Raw genomic sequence first — 14,706 nt, 5'->3', positions numbered from 1 at the left:
ATGAAGCCCACTGCGTATAAACATAATGTAAATACTTACTATGTGGATCCCCAGATATTTATTACAGTTCTACAATGCCCGTTAGCTGAAGCTCTCAGGGTGATTCACAAAATAAAATTTAAAACTATAAAATAACATAGTAAAACACAATATAAAAACTGTAAGTTTAAAACAGAATAAAACCCAAATAAAACCAAGACTAATTCTCTTAGGGCGCGGGAAGTTGGAGCGGGGGCCGGGCGAGGACAGACACCGGACGGCACAGAGGAAGCGTCGGAAAGGCACTTCCATCCTCCCCCATTTTCGTTTTTCCACGCTGCTCTTATGAGCACAGCGCCAATCCGTGCTGCCTACGTGGCAGCTCAGGAGGGCATGGAGGTCGGTCCTCAGGGAACCGATCTCAGAATGCGGGCTCCGAAGTCGGTTCCCGGGAACCAACCTATCCCATGGCCGTCTAGCCGCTGACTAGTGGCCAGAGGATTGCACCCTTAGTTGGTGAGATGTTTTAATACATTTGCATGAGCTTTTGCGGGTTACAACCCACTTCATCAGATGCTATAAGTGGAACTGGAGGCCTGGAGTCTGAAAAGACAGTTAAATAGGTAGATCTGCAGCAAAGAGAAAAAAACCTATTTTAGAATGCTGCAAACAGCAGTTAATTATCTTTTCATATATGAAATGCTCTGGGACTGCAAATCCAAAGGGAAGCACATTCTGACCCATTCATCAGCCACAGAACTAAGGGCTGCTGGGTTGTGTGTGGTGCTGCACCAAGTGTATATTTGTGCGGAGAAAGTATTATTATAACCTGTTGCTTGTAAGCCATCTTGAGAACCAGTCAAGTGAAAGGCAGGGTATAAATCTTCAAAATAAAGAAATAAATCTAGAGACTGTTTAGATTTTATTGAAGCAAGCCTGAAAAATTGCACATCTATGCATTTTCTAGCGGGAAACAGCTCCACAACTCTCTTCTTCATTGATCTTTTGCCATTTTGCAGTGTTCTTCCATGTCTCAGGTACAATATTCACATTTTCCTTTTGTTTAGAACACAGTCTGCCTCTACAACAAAAACTTGGGTATTCCGCATGGCACATCTAGAAGATGAATTTCACTGGATATCATCATCATCAAACATATCTTCAAAATCTAACAAAAAAACAGTAAATTAACACCATACAGGAAGCCTTCACTAATTAGGCATCTTCATTATACTGAATTAAAGAAACGTACATCTGAAGAGTGAAGAAATAATATAAAGTCAACAAAAGATTCAACTGAAAATGGGAAGGAGGCTGTTATTATTAAAGAGAAAGCCCCATTTCACGAGCATAATTTTTCTGGAACCAACCCAATGAGTTCCTTTTGTTAACCTTGATTTCTGAAGGGATGTTTTCTTAAAAGGGCTTTTTCCACCCAGCCATGCTTTACAGGTTCAGTTGTCCCCTGAGTGAGCAAGGTCGTGGATGAACACCAGCCATCAGTTCATTTTGTCCAATGAGCCACAATCGGGTTGCTTATTGTACTCTTTTGTCCTCACTGTATGTCAGACCCACATACTTTCTGGCTAAATATTTGCAGTTTCCCCAACCTTATTACCTAGGGTCACATAAGTTTTGGCTTAGCTCAGTAGCCAGCCAATCCTTCCCCTCAAGCTCTCTATTTCTGCCAGTGGATAAGGGGGTGCACATTACTGCACTGGACTTTGCAGCAGGACAGGAAGCAGCAACTCACATATCTTATGCTGCTTTGCCAGCATGACAGAGTTACCCTCCACCTTCCTTTGTGTGAGAGAATAGAGGGGCAAGTCTCATATCATGGTGAGCTTTGGAGCAGGCAGAGGCAACACCAAAGCTCAGTGCAACATGTGATCTCCCCCAAGTCCTCTACAAATCATGGAGAAGGAAGGGATCTGTGTGCTGCTGGAGTCCTGACTTACCAGAAGGCATACGTGACTTTCCTAGCAAGGGGATTTGTGGAAGCATGACTCTCCCCGTCATTCCCTTGTAAAGGCTACTGCAGTCACCAAATGAGGTTTCTGCATGGTATGAGCTCCACAAAGAATTGTGGGAAAATAGCATAGTCTTACCATATGAAGCTCACCAAGTTACATGTGAGTATAATGTAAATACTTACTAGGTGGATCTCCATATATTTTATCTATTTACTGCATTTCTATTCTCCCTATTAGCTGACGTTCTCTGGGTGATTCACAAAACAAAACTTAAAACTGTAAAATAACATAGTAAAACATAATATAAAAACAGTAAGTTTAAAATAGAATAAAACCCAAATAAAATCAAGATTAAAGCCAGCAGTACAAAGATCTAAAAACACAGTAACACAATATTGAAAACTGAAGAACCAAAAAGCATGGGATACTACACGGTCTCATCACATTCCTGGTTGTGACTGGCATACCTACCACACAATCTGAGGGATTCACATACGTATGTTCTCTGTGTGATGCTACTATGATGCAGAAGTATTTCCCATTTAGCTGGCAATCCATTTTATATAAGATGGTAAAAAAATCACTTAATAGCTGCCTTGTGTGCTATTTTAATGGAAATGCAGGATATAAATTTAATAAATATTAAAATCTACAGGCCTAATAGCACTTGGCAAAAAATTGGGCCTGGTGACTGGCACTTGGTTTCCCAGAAGTCAAGAAGTAGGTTCCTTCTTTAATCAAACTCCTACGTTTATGCCCCCCACCCCCTTGTACCTCTGGCTTAGTCCTTCTTGCCTGCTATAAAAACCTTGTTCCTCAGCCATATCTTAGCCTTTAATTACTAATTTCTAGCACCTGAAATTTGGAAGCATTTTCTTCAGTATCAGTAGGAAAGGAAATCAGTTTTAAGTACTATTGGGAAGTGGCTAAAACAAACCTATCTTGCTTAAAATAAAAATGTAATTAACACTTACTATTAAAGAAGTCTGCATGTACTGCCTTTTCATTGGCTGCTAAATCCATCAACAGACCTGTACTTCCTCCGGCCTGAGAAAGAATATTTTATCAACTACAGCAACAATATGTAGACAATCATTTACCTTTCATATACCCTATCATGTTGGATCATATGTTTACAGGTAGTTCGGTCATTTTCTACCAGCCTCACCACTTAATAGTTGATTAAACTATTATGCCACCTAAATATAGCATAATACTTTAATCAAACTTGGGTTCCGTTTTGTCCTTATAAAGCAGGAATGGGGTATGTGTGGCCTTCAAGACGTTGTTGGAATACAACTCCCATCATCTCCAACCACTGCTTCTGCTGGCTGGGACTGATGGGAGTTGGGAGTAGAAGATTTAGATGGTCTCAGGATCCCCACCCATTATAAAACTAATTGTACAGAAATTCTGTCAGATATCAGGAGGAGCTCTGTTCTACAGAACAGCAGTGAAACAGAAGAAACACCAAATTCTAGTACTATGAGAGAAACCTCTCCCTCTCCTCTTTCCCCACAGGATGCAAAATTTTATACACCTCTATCATTTCCCCTTACTTGCTTTTTTTCTAAGCTAAAAAGCCCCAAGTGTTGTGACCTTTCTTCCTAGGGCAGTTGCTTCAGCCCCTTGATCAGCTGGGCTGTCCTTTTCTGCCCCTTTCCCAGCTCTACAACATCTTTTTTGAGGTGTGGTGAACAGAACTGTACACAATATTGGAATTATGGCTGCATGACGTATTTTCATATGGGCAGTATGATACTGGGAGTTATTTTCAATTCCTTTCGCAATGACCCCAACATGGAATTTCCCCTTTTCACAGCAGCTGCACACTGGGTCGACGTTTTTATCAAACCATAACCCCAAGATCCCTATCCTGGCCAGTCACTGCCAGCTTAGAGGCCATTTACCCTATATGCAAAGCCAGGATTTTTTGCCCCGAAGTGCATCACTTTACAGTTTTCACTCTTCCTTCTTCACACTGTGCTCACATCTACTTGGATCAAGATATTAGGGTTAAAAACCGAAGCGATGCCTGCTCCCCCAGGGGCTTTTTGGTGCGCTTTTTCTCGCCCCCACCCCCTCGGGCTCCAAATCCCACTGATACAGGCAGCCCAACCACGCTCGTGGAACGGGGGCGGTAAAGAAAAACAGGGCACAGGGGGAAAAAAGGAAACGTTTTCCCAAAGCCTTCTTCAGAATGTGTATCCTGATTCCTGCCCCGCGCCTTGGGATATTCGCGCGAACGCGCCGTTATGAGGCGACCAACCGGCTCAGCTTCCCCCATTCAGCAGCTCCCCAGGCGACGCCATTTACCCTCCCGGGGGAGTTGCGGACTGGGAAGACGGGCGCTGACAGGGGACAAAAAGGCCGCCGCTCCCGTGCGTCTTTTAAGAACAGCGCCAACCCCACACAAGGCCACTCGCGCGAACGTGCCCCTGGGAAACCCGCCCGCGGCGAGGCTCCCTCTCCGCCCCGCTCTCACTGGCGCCGCCTCACCTCATCGAGGTCTACGTAAGGCCCCGCGCCCTCGGGGAACATCTCATCCACCGCCGGCTTCATCGCGCTGCCCGTCAAGCTTCCGTCCCTCACCCCTACGCCCGGTTTCCGGATGCATCCGCGTCCGGTTGCTCTAGGCTGTGCGCGTCTATGGCTCCGGCTCGCTCGCTCGCTCCCCTTCTGGCCCCGAGAAGAGGGCCGTTCCCGGGACGCGTTGCGCAAGGAGGGCTCGAAGTGCTCCCTGCCGGAGCTGGAGGGCGTTTCTGTGCTGCGGCGACGCGCGTGAGAGACGGGCAGCGCAACAGCCCGGCGCGAGGCTTCCCCTTCCCGAGAAAGCGCCCTTACGAGGGGGAATAAGGGCCAAAGCAGGCAGGCCCCTAAGTCTGTGGCTAGCAGCCGCGTCTTGTGCTCATTTTTACTCTAGAACAGGTGCAGGGGGCCTGATTCGGATCGGGATGCTGGTTTGGGCAATAAAGAGATCTTTATAAAGATCTTTAAAGAGGCTTTAAAGATCCGGATCGGCCCCTTCGCACCTGCCCTAGAGTGGAAATGAACAAAAGGCGTAGCTGCTGGACACAGATGTCACGGCCTGTCAGCTTTGGCCCTTAACCCCACTGAATTCAGGGCAATTTGCTTCCGACTGAGCAAACGTGCTTAGGATTGTGCCGTGAGACTGCCAGCACCTTTCATCCCTTAAATCAACTGAGGATGAATGCCCAGTTTCAAAATATGCGCTCCAGGTAATTTTAGGTAGTTGTGCACTGTGTTTAATCAGTGGTGGTGAGAGAAATAAACATCTTTGGAAGCGCTTTTTAAAAAAAAACTGAACGTATTCTAGGATGTACACTGCTTTTGCCTGTCAAGTTAGATCTAGTACTCCCAGGACAATTAAACTTCAGCTGCAATCCTAACACGTACCTGGAAGCAAGACCCATAGAACTCAAGTGGGACTTTTGAGTAGACAAGCCTGTGATTGTGTTGCATACGGGTGCATTCTTGGATGTCATGAAGAGCCTCATCACACAAGGGTTTTTCTATTTCGCAATTTACCTCTTTATTTCGCAATTTACCAGGGCTTCTGTTTCTGTATTCTACACAAAATAAAGATCAGCTGTTTACACAGGCAAGTTTTCTGTAGCCTTGGGGTGGAGAGCAAGCTGTGAATCAGTGGGTCTCCGGAGGGATTTAGGTCTCTCTCTCTGCAAAGCAGCCTGTGTGTGTGTCTCTTCATTACTTGTCAGCTGGGTCACGGTCTTCTGCCTCCCACCACCAGCTCTGCACTCACTGAGCCTCTCCTAACCTGGCCAAGAAAACTCTCCTCCCACCCAGGTCAACAGGCAGACAAGCTGGGGGTGGGGGCAATTGTGATTTCCCTGCTAGCCCAATGGCTTCCTCTTCCCAGGCTGTGGTTATAGTGGAACCGCACATTTAAAGCAGATTTGCATTTAAATAGTGGATTATCTCCGAGGGGGTGGAGTTTGCTGGATAACGATAAAAAACAGCTGGATGTGCCTTGGAGGTTGATGGCATCATGTAAATGACCTGCAAACTTCAGTGAGTGACCAATCACAAGCACACAATAAATCCCTCATGTAAAGACAGCCGAATATCTCTATTAGAAGCATTGAATGAGGTTCAAAACCCAGATCTGTGATTGACTTACAGCTTCTTAGCACATGCACAATGAAATGGATTACTATGGGAGCATCTACATCATGGATGAGCAAGAGTGGGAGGTCCAGGGGCCATTTTTGCCCTCTGTCCCTCCCCCAAGGGTTGTACTGTGAAGTGAATATTATAAATTAAAAATTGCCAGGTTGCTACTGAAATTTGGTAGCAGACTGCTAAATTTGACCCTTTTGGCGCTGTAGTACTTACAGTACTTTAGTACTGCACTTAGTACTTTAGCACCCTTTTAGCATTTTAGTGTAGCCCCATGGAACACTAAAAGGGACAAATTTAGCTTGCAAACAATTTTGTTTGTGATTAAAAACAAAACAAAACTAGGGGTGCACCAGGAGGCTGCAGTGGCCACATTCATGTTGCCCATCCCTGGTCTACATGGAGATTCACACATTCCTGTATAGAAATGCTACCTTCTCATACCTTTAACATTTTAAAAAATAAATTTCTGCATGCTGAAAAATGGACATTTACATCCCTCATGCATTTCCCAGCAGTCCATCGGTGCTTTGTACTGAATAATGGGGCAACAGGAAATGGTGCATGGAAAAATGCTTGCAAAAATTAAGCTTTGTGGATTTATTTACTAATAGCCTACTTTTTTGGCCTAAGCAATTTAGGAAAATGTTGTGCACACGTAGCAGTAAAATATCTATATTTCCATACATTATTCACTTTCCAAAATATGTATATACATGGGTTCTAAAAACAACAGCATTAGAATCCAAGTATACTTTATTCATTTTGCACAAAGGTATATATTAAGTATATATTGTATACTTAACATGAATTTATGCTAACGTTATTTACATTTTAAAAGCCGAAACAGAGATTACATATTTGATTTTTAAGAAGTGTTGGAACAACACAATTATTAGGCTAGGAATTCTGGTGGTTTGTTGACAAAACAAGATTGCCAAGTGAGCTAGTGCTCATGATCTGGGACATCGTATCCCAGAGTATTTCCAAGAGGGTGGTGAGCAAAGAAAGTCCTGGCCATCTCATTGATTCTGTGGTATGCTCCCAGGGTCCGGAAGTATTCCACATAGGCCCAGAAATCATTGTTCGTGAAAGGCCAGTAGGGCATGGGAGCAGGTTCTCTATAGGGGTCTGAAATAAAATAACATTATTTTAAAGAAAAACATTTTGTTAAATAGCCAAAACATGACATCAAGAATCCAAGAATCATGGTTTCTAAACAGCTTCTCTTTGTTTTATTTTTCGAAATGGGAATGGTACCCTGTAGTTCAGTTATCCTGATACAACATATGCTTCTTCGTGCATGTCTCCCTGGGCTGCGAATACACCGATCATCTGTTTGGGCATGCAGCCAGGAGCTGAAGATACTATTAATAAATAAAACTTCCTTTAGAAGCCCACACTTTAGAATGGTTTGCCTGACTTAAAACATAACAAACATTTTCAGAACGCTAGCTACATTCCTAAACACATTACACATTTTCTAGGGAGTAAGTCTCATTGAACTCAGGGTTGTACTTGAGTAAATATGCTTAGGATTGGGCTGAATGTTGGGTTTCTCTTACACCTAATTACTGCAAATGTTTGAGGATGATGCTTTGGTTTGGAAAGATGGAAGGAAAAAGCAAGCAGAGCTAGAAACATTCAAATCTGAAATCATAGATCATGATGGGCCTTTAAAATGTGGTACAAGTCCTGGGAAAATGAAGTGTGCCACATAATACTTAAATTCCAGGTTTGGGTTGGATGTGGTACATAGTTTAGGCTTCATCTATCTGTGCTGCAAGTTTTTTGTGCAGCCAGGGGAATCAATGTCCATCTGTCTGACAGTGCAACTGGTTCCACCCAGCCCAAGTGCTGGATGCAGAGATTTAGCTCCGGTACACCACTATGGGTGCACCACTATTTTGCATAGGCAACTCCTGATACAGCAGGGGTGCAGCCATCCAAAATATTCTTGATTCACAATACAATTTTGTACCTTGATACAGTCCACCTTAACCCTGTTTCTTCTTTAAAAATAAAGCTTTCCTTTTTATGTGACTTTTGTAATCTTGCGAACTCTATTGCAACACTCTATTTAGTTTTAATCCCTATTCCTACTAAATCTAAAACTGATGTAGTTTTCTCTGATGTACTATTTGAAATCTCTTCCCTAACGTTTGAACCTCACATTTGCAACAAGTATTCCAATTTTTTGGGATACTGGTGGCAGGAGATTGGGGGAGAGAACTTCAAACAAACAAACAAACAAACTCTTTACCTTCCTCATCCTCAATTGGTCTGGCATCTGTAAATAAACAAGAAATTCATCACAAGTGGATCTCTAATGAAAAAAACAAAAACTTGCAGTTTACATAAAGCTAAATAGTAGCTAATCTTCTAATTTTTAAAATACCCTAATGAAATAATAATCTGTTACTTCTCACTTACTATAGACCACTATAATTTTTACTAATGAGAACATTATCTAAATCCTTTGTAATATCTAGAGCATTTTGCAATGGATAGATCAGAGCTACTGAGAGGTGACGGGGGGGGGGGGAACTGAAAGAAGATATATTTCTCTAATGCAATAAAGTTACCTGTTTGTGTGTTCACCAACATGCAGAAGCAAACTATGCCCCCAAAGATCAACTTCATCTTTCCGGCAAGGAATGATTTTTGTTTCTGACAACCTGTCTGTAATTGAAAAATACCAGAATATAGCAAGAAAAGTTCAACCTGCACATTTGCTTTGTATATAAAATTTACTTTTTTGTTGTTTTTAGAGAGTACACACACTCTTTACATTATTAATTGCGAAACAAACAAACAAAATGCAATGCTGCTCTTTTGTTGTTTTCTTTTCCCAAATTTTACCTACTTTTTTCATGAAACCTGATATCTAGGAAACACGATTGTGGCTGGTTTTAACCTCTCTTCAGAAATTACCTTTCCCACCTTCCTTTAAAATCAGCAGAGGTCTGTAGTTCTGAGCCACAAAATCCTGAATGAGCTTCTATTCCTGCAAAATAGCTGTACTGTTTCAAAGTGACTGAAGGGGAGTTTGTAAGGGAAGGAATGTCACTTACTTAGCACACCAGTCTGAACTTTTCTTCCTAATCTTGAAACATTTACAGTGTGATCTTAAAACAACTTACTAACCAGCAGGTACATGGTAGAGATTGATGAGGGCATACTAACTGCTGCTACACTTGGGCAAGATTACAAATCATGGCAGTATTCCACCGTTTTGCCAGGGCCGCCCCGACTATATGGAATTCAGAAGCCAACTGTACATGCCCTCAATATCTTGTAGCATAACCTAGCATGTTTGGAAATAATACAAACAAATTCTGTGTTTAAGACACTACTAAACAAAGAATAGTAGAAAGAAGATCTTGCAGTTTTTGGTAACATCCAAGTCATAATTCAGTTTAAGTCAAAGGACTCCCATTTAAATCAATTGATTTCTACTGAAGCACATGAAATCAGTAGGCCAGTGTCCCAATCTTAAACTCTTGAGGTAACAATAACATATCTGCCTTAGACTAGCCAGAGCAGGTCATAAATCATCTTAAATCCTAGCAGTGTGGTTTAATGGGGTTATGGATGGGGTTGCCCGGCAAGTCCAGTTTATTATCCACAAGAGCAGATCTCTTCAGCCAGAAAGCTCCCTTTTTTTTCCTTTTAACTGGCAGCATGGGTTGCTTTTGAGCTATGTGGCCATAACTTGAGTTAATTTCCCCACCGCTATTTCAGGAGCGGAGAAACAATCAGAACATGCTGTTCTGTACACTTTAAGCAGCAAAGGACTCCTGTGGATTTCAGTCTAGAGCAGGAAAAGCTGCAAGTGAAATAGAGTGCTAGGGATTTTGCCACTTCTATGGAGATCACTCATTGCTGCGGAGTTATTGGCTCCCTGCACATATATGTGGAACTGAGATGCAGAGGACCAGAATGCTCCATGCAGATGGGGAGAGATCTGTAATACAGGTTTATGTCACAGCTAGCAAAGCATCACCTGCATCCTGCTTCAGGGGCAGCTTGTGCATAAGAAGAGAAGAGGATGCCTTTGAGGCATTTCAGTGAGGGATAGTCAATCAGCAGATTGCTTCCCCCCCCCCCACTTTCTGGGTTCTTCTTCCTGTGTGTGCTGGCCTGATGGTGGGGAAAAGCTTAGTTTTAGTTATGACAGCATTCTTTGACCACCTTTCATGCTTTCATAAGCTAAAGGTAGAGCACTGTAATTAAGTCTATATAAATGATAACCATTCCGATGGTAATCCATGTCCTAAAGATGGAGCTTGCTAAGAGCACGTCGCAATAGTGCTCCATTATCCACAGTGGTTTGCTATAGCTTTCCAAATACCAATAAAGCCTATTGCCTCTAGCTCAAAACCACTTCTATCACTCCACATTCATTGGAGATTGTCCTTAGGGATGTGTCAGAATTTCATTTCAGTTTGGTTTTGATAAGAATTTACCAACATTCGCAAAGTTCTCCATATTTCGGACAAAAAGAACTTGAGATTAAAAAAACATTGAATGTGGGAGAAACTGGAACTTACAGATTCGTCCATCCAGGCCCAGGGCTTTGAGCGTGTCACTCTTAAATGTCTGGGTTTCAGTCCCTGTATATTCAACCGTTTTAGCACTTTCTTAGGGTTGCCACCTCTTTTTCTGACAGGTTCCTCATCTTTAACAGCTATATGGCAGGCAGCCACAGTGCCTTGCATGAATATTCACCCCCTTTGACTTTTCCACATTTTGTTGTGTTACAACCTATAATTAAAATGGATTTAATTAGGATTTCTTGTCACTGATCTTCACAAAATAGTCCATAATGTTGAAATACATATTTTACAGAATGATTTACAAATAAAAAACTGAAAAGTCTGGATTGCATAAGTATTCACTCCCTCTGCTGTGACACTCCTAAATAAGCTTTGGTGCACCCAACTGCCTTCAGAAGTCACATATTAGTTGAATGGAGTCTACCTGTGTGCAGTTCAAGTGTCACATGGTCTCAAATAGGGATGTACGAAACACCTACCTGGCTCTGTGCCGGGCAATCCGCGGTGGGAGGGAGGCGCTCCGTCCCTCCCCCCGGAATCCTCGACAGGGAGGGAGGTGATCCGGTCCTCCCCCCCAGAATCCTGCCCGGCCGGCTCCGCTCCGCAGCCAAGCCACGGAGCCAACGGCCGGCTCCAGCTGCCCGCAGCTGGACATCCAGCCACTGGGTAGCCCTGCAGGGACGCAAATGGCGGCTGTCGTAGCCGCCACCATTTGCATCCCTGTATTGAGCCGGGATAGGCTACGTAAATATTTACGTAGCCTATCACAGCAGGGGGAAGAACCCCAGCGTACTCAAATGGCGGTAGCCGCCGCCATTTGCGTACGCTGGGTTCCCCCCCCCTGCCGTGATAGGCTACATAAATACTTACGTAGCCTATCATGGCCTCTGCAGGGATGCAAATGGCATCCCTGCTTTAGCCGTGATAGGCTACGTAAGTATTTATGTAGCCTATAATGGCTATGAAGATGAAGCGAATGGCGGCCGCAGGACGGCCGCCATTCGCAACGCAGCGCGGACAGGAGCAGGTAAGTGCTCCATTTCGCATGCCTTTTGTGGGTTGGGGGCGGCGGGGTCTTCATCCCACGCGCCTTTCGTGAGTTGGGGGGGTGGGGGCTTCATTCCGTGACAGATTTCGGGGGGCCGAATGCACTGGCATTCGGCCTCACTGAGATCCGTCGTGGAATTCTCTGACATCCCTAGTCTCAAATTAAATACACCCATTTCTGGAAGGCCCCAGAGTTTGTTGGAGAGCATATCTAAACAAACAGCATCATGAAGACCAAGGAGTTATCAAAACAAGTCCAGGATAAAGTTCTAGAGAAGCACAAATCAGGGTTGGGTTATATTCTCCCCCACAAAAAAACTATGAACATCCCCCAGAGCACCATCAAATCCATTATTACAAAATAGAAAGAATATGGCACAATTCTGAATCTGCCTAGAGAAGGCTGTCCACCAAAACTCAGTGACCATGTAAGGAGGGCATTAGTCAGAGAAGCAACCAAGAGGCCAATGGTAACTCTGAAGGAGCTGGCGAGATCCACAACTGAGATGGGAGAAACCATCCATGGGACAACTATCACCTGGATGCTCACAAAGCTGGGCTTTATGGACAAGTGGTGAGAAAAAAGTCATTGCTGAAAAAAACCCATACCAATTCCTGTTTGGATTTTTCCAAAAGACATGAGCCATGGCAAAGCCACCCCCTGAGAACTCCATCCTCCTGGTGAAGCAAGGTGGTAGCAGCATTGTGTTGTGGAGATGCTTTTCATTGGCGGGGACTGGAAACTGGTCAGGATTAAGGGCAAAATGGATGGAGCCAAAAATTAGGGATTTTATTTATTTATTTATTTATTATTAAATTTATTAATTGCCCATCTGGCTGGTCACCCAGCCACTCTGGGCGATGTACAACACACCATAAAACAATTTAAAACAATAAAATTCTACCATAATTTTTTTTTTTAAATACCCTAACCCACCCCAAATGTCTGCCTGAACAACCACGTTTTTAATGCACGACGGAAGCTCATTAAAGAGGGGGCATGACGGAGTTCCCTAGGGAGGGAGTTCCACAGAGTGGGGGCCACCACAGAAAAGGCCCTCTCCCTCGTCCCCACCAGTCTAGCTGTCCTGGCTGATGTGACAGAGAGAAGACCATCCGAGGCTGATCTTGTTAAGCGGCCTGTCTGGTGTTGCTGGAGGTGCTCCTTAAGATAGGCTGGGCCGGAACCATATAGGGTTTTAAAGGTCAAAACCAACACCTTGAATTTGGCCCGGAAAACAACTGGTAACCAGTGCAACTCCTTCAGCACTGGAGTGATGTGATCTTGCTGGCAGCTGCCTTTAATCAGGCGAGCCGCCGCGTTCTGTACCAGCTGCAGCTTCCGAACCGTCTTCAAGGGTAACCCCACGTAGAGCGCATTACAGTAGTCTAAACGAGAGGAGACCAGGGCATGTACTACCGATGGGAGCAGATGGTCGGGAAGAAAGGGGTGCAGCCGCCGTATCAGATGGAGTTGATACAGCGCTGTCCAGCTCACAGCTGACACCTGAGCCTCCATGGACAGCTGGGAGTCCAAAATGACCCCCAGGCTGCGGACCTGGTCTTTCACGGGTAGCTGTACCCCATTCAACACCAGGTCAACATCCCCCAGCCTCCTCTTGTCTCCCACCAAAAGTACCTCGGTCTTGTCAGGGTTCAGCTTCAGCTTATTCCTCCCCATCCAGCCACTCACCGTCTCCAGACATTTGGACAGGGATTCTACGACCAACCTTGGTGAAGATTTGAATGAGAAGTAGAGCTGCGTGTCATCCGCATATTGATGACACTGCACCCCAAACCTCCTGATGATAGCCCCCAGCGGCTTCACATAGATGTTAAATAGCATTGGGGAGAGGATGGAACCCTGTGGCACCCCACAAGTAAGTGGCCACGGGTCCGAAACCTCGTCTCCCAGTGCTACCCTCTGGTACCTGCCGGAAAGGAAGGACCGGAACCACCGCAATACAGTGTCTCCAATGCCTAACCCCTCCAGGCGGTCCAAGAGGATACCGTGGTCAACGGTATCAAAAGCCGCTGCGAGGTCGAGGAGAACAAGGAAGGAGCATTCACCCCTATCCAGAGCCCTCCTCATATCATCCACCAAGGCGACCAAGGCCGTTTCTGTCCCATGCCCAGGCCTGAAGCCCGACTGAAATGGGTTTAGATAATCAGTTTCTTCCAAGTGTGCCTTCAACTGCACCGCCACCACCCGCTCAATCACCTTGCCCCAAAATGGCAGATTTGAGACTGGGTGAAAGTTGTTCAGAACTTGAGGATCCAAGGAGGGCTTCTTTAAGAGCGATCTTATCACTGCCTCCTTGAGGGCTGATGGCATCACTCCCTCCTCAAGGGAGGCATTCACCACCGCCTTGATCCCCTCACCCAGTCTCTCTCTGCAGCTCATAATGAGCCAAGATGGGCAAGGATCAAGTAAGCAGGTGGTCGGCCTTACAGATGAAAGCACCTTGTCCACTTCATCAGGAGGAAGAAGCTGGAACTGATCCCACAAAACCGGTTTGCCACAGGCCGCCTCTTGCTCACTAACTGTATCCACAGTGTGCAGAGTAACACACCTAATCTGATCAATTTTATCTGCAAAGTGCCTTGCCAAAGCCTCACAGGAGGCCTTAGAATGCTCCAGTGGTTCTGGAGCCACAGGACCGACCAGACTCCGGACCACTTGGAACAGCCTCCTGGGACAGCACTCTGCAGATGCGATGGAGGCAGCATAATATTCCTTTTTTGCTGCCTTCACCGCCACGTGATAGGCTGAAGATACAGCTCTAGCCCGTGTCTGATCGTCTTTGGAGCGAGACTTCCGCCACCGGCGCTCTAGCCGTCTCACCTCCTGTTTCAGAGCTCGTAACCGCGGATTGAACCATGGTGCAATCCGAGCCCTGATCAGGGGGAGAGGGCGTTTCGGAGCCACCCGATCTAATGCCCCAGTGATTGCGGCATTCCAGCCACCCACCAGGGTCTCGACCGAG

At 45.0% G+C, this 14,706-nt stretch overlaps 2 protein-coding genes across 2 annotated transcripts; both read right to left on the bottom strand.

Moving 5' to 3' along the window:
- Window positions 1-888: 888 nt before the first annotated feature.
- Window positions 889-4,554, bottom strand: COPS9 (COP9 signalosome subunit 9). Its single transcript, XM_084847042.1, has 3 exons — window positions 4,452-4,554; window positions 2,927-2,999; window positions 889-1,147 (listed from the first exon to the last, which is right to left on the bottom strand). Exons 1-3 carry the CDS (start codon window positions 4,512-4,514, stop codon window positions 1,110-1,112), a joined length of 174 nt encoding a protein of 57 aa, XP_084703168.1. The 5' UTR covers window positions 4,515-4,554; the 3' UTR covers window positions 889-1,109.
- A 2,505-nt stretch (window positions 4,555-7,059) lies between these two features.
- On the bottom strand, window positions 7,060-8,756 carry OTOS (otospiralin). Its single transcript, XM_084847041.1, has 3 exons — window positions 8,699-8,756; window positions 8,377-8,403; window positions 7,060-7,244 (listed from the first exon to the last, which is right to left on the bottom strand). Exons 1-3 carry the CDS (start codon window positions 8,754-8,756, stop codon window positions 7,060-7,062), a joined length of 270 nt encoding a protein of 89 aa, XP_084703167.1.
- Window positions 8,757-14,706: the final 5,950 nt, after the last annotated feature.

The sequence above is a fragment of the Heloderma suspectum genome, chromosome 3 (genome assembly GCF_057233095.1).
Source record: "Heloderma suspectum isolate Gila_16-S chromosome 3, 16-S_ref, whole genome shotgun sequence".
NCBI classification, from domain to species: Eukaryota; Metazoa; Chordata; class Lepidosauria; order Squamata; family Helodermatidae; genus Heloderma; species Heloderma suspectum.
Note: the sequence above shows the minus strand (reverse complement) of the source record. Positions and strands in the feature narration are given on the sequence as shown.

What these genes read in the sequence shown, in the direction of transcription:
- COPS9 (XM_084847042.1), bottom strand. Translation starts at nt 4,514, where the DNA reads ATGAAGCCGGCGGTGGATGAGATGTTCCCCGAGGGCGCGGGGCCTTAC. An exon ending in CTTACGTAGACCTCGATGAG is followed by an intron (nt 3,000 to 4,451) that starts GTGAGGCGGCGC and finishes ATTCTTTCTCAG; the next exon opens with GCCGGAGGAAGTACAGGTCT. An exon ending in ACATGCAGACTTCTTTAATA is followed by an intron (nt 1,148 to 2,926) that starts GTAAGTGTTAAT and finishes TTTTTTTGTTAG; the next exon opens with ATTTTGAAGATATGTTTGAT.
- OTOS (XM_084847041.1), bottom strand. Translation starts at nt 8,756, where the DNA reads ATGAAGTTGATCTTTGGGGGCATAGTTTGCTTCTGCATGTTGGTGAAC. An exon ending in GTTGGTGAACACACAAACAG is followed by an intron (nt 8,404 to 8,698) that starts GTAACTTTATTG and finishes GTTTATTTACAG; the next exon opens with ATGCCAGACCAATTGAGGAT. An exon ending in ACCAATTGAGGATGAGGAAG is followed by an intron (nt 7,245 to 8,376) that starts GTAAAGAGTTTG and finishes ATTTTATTTCAG; the next exon opens with ACCCCTATAGAGAACCTGCT.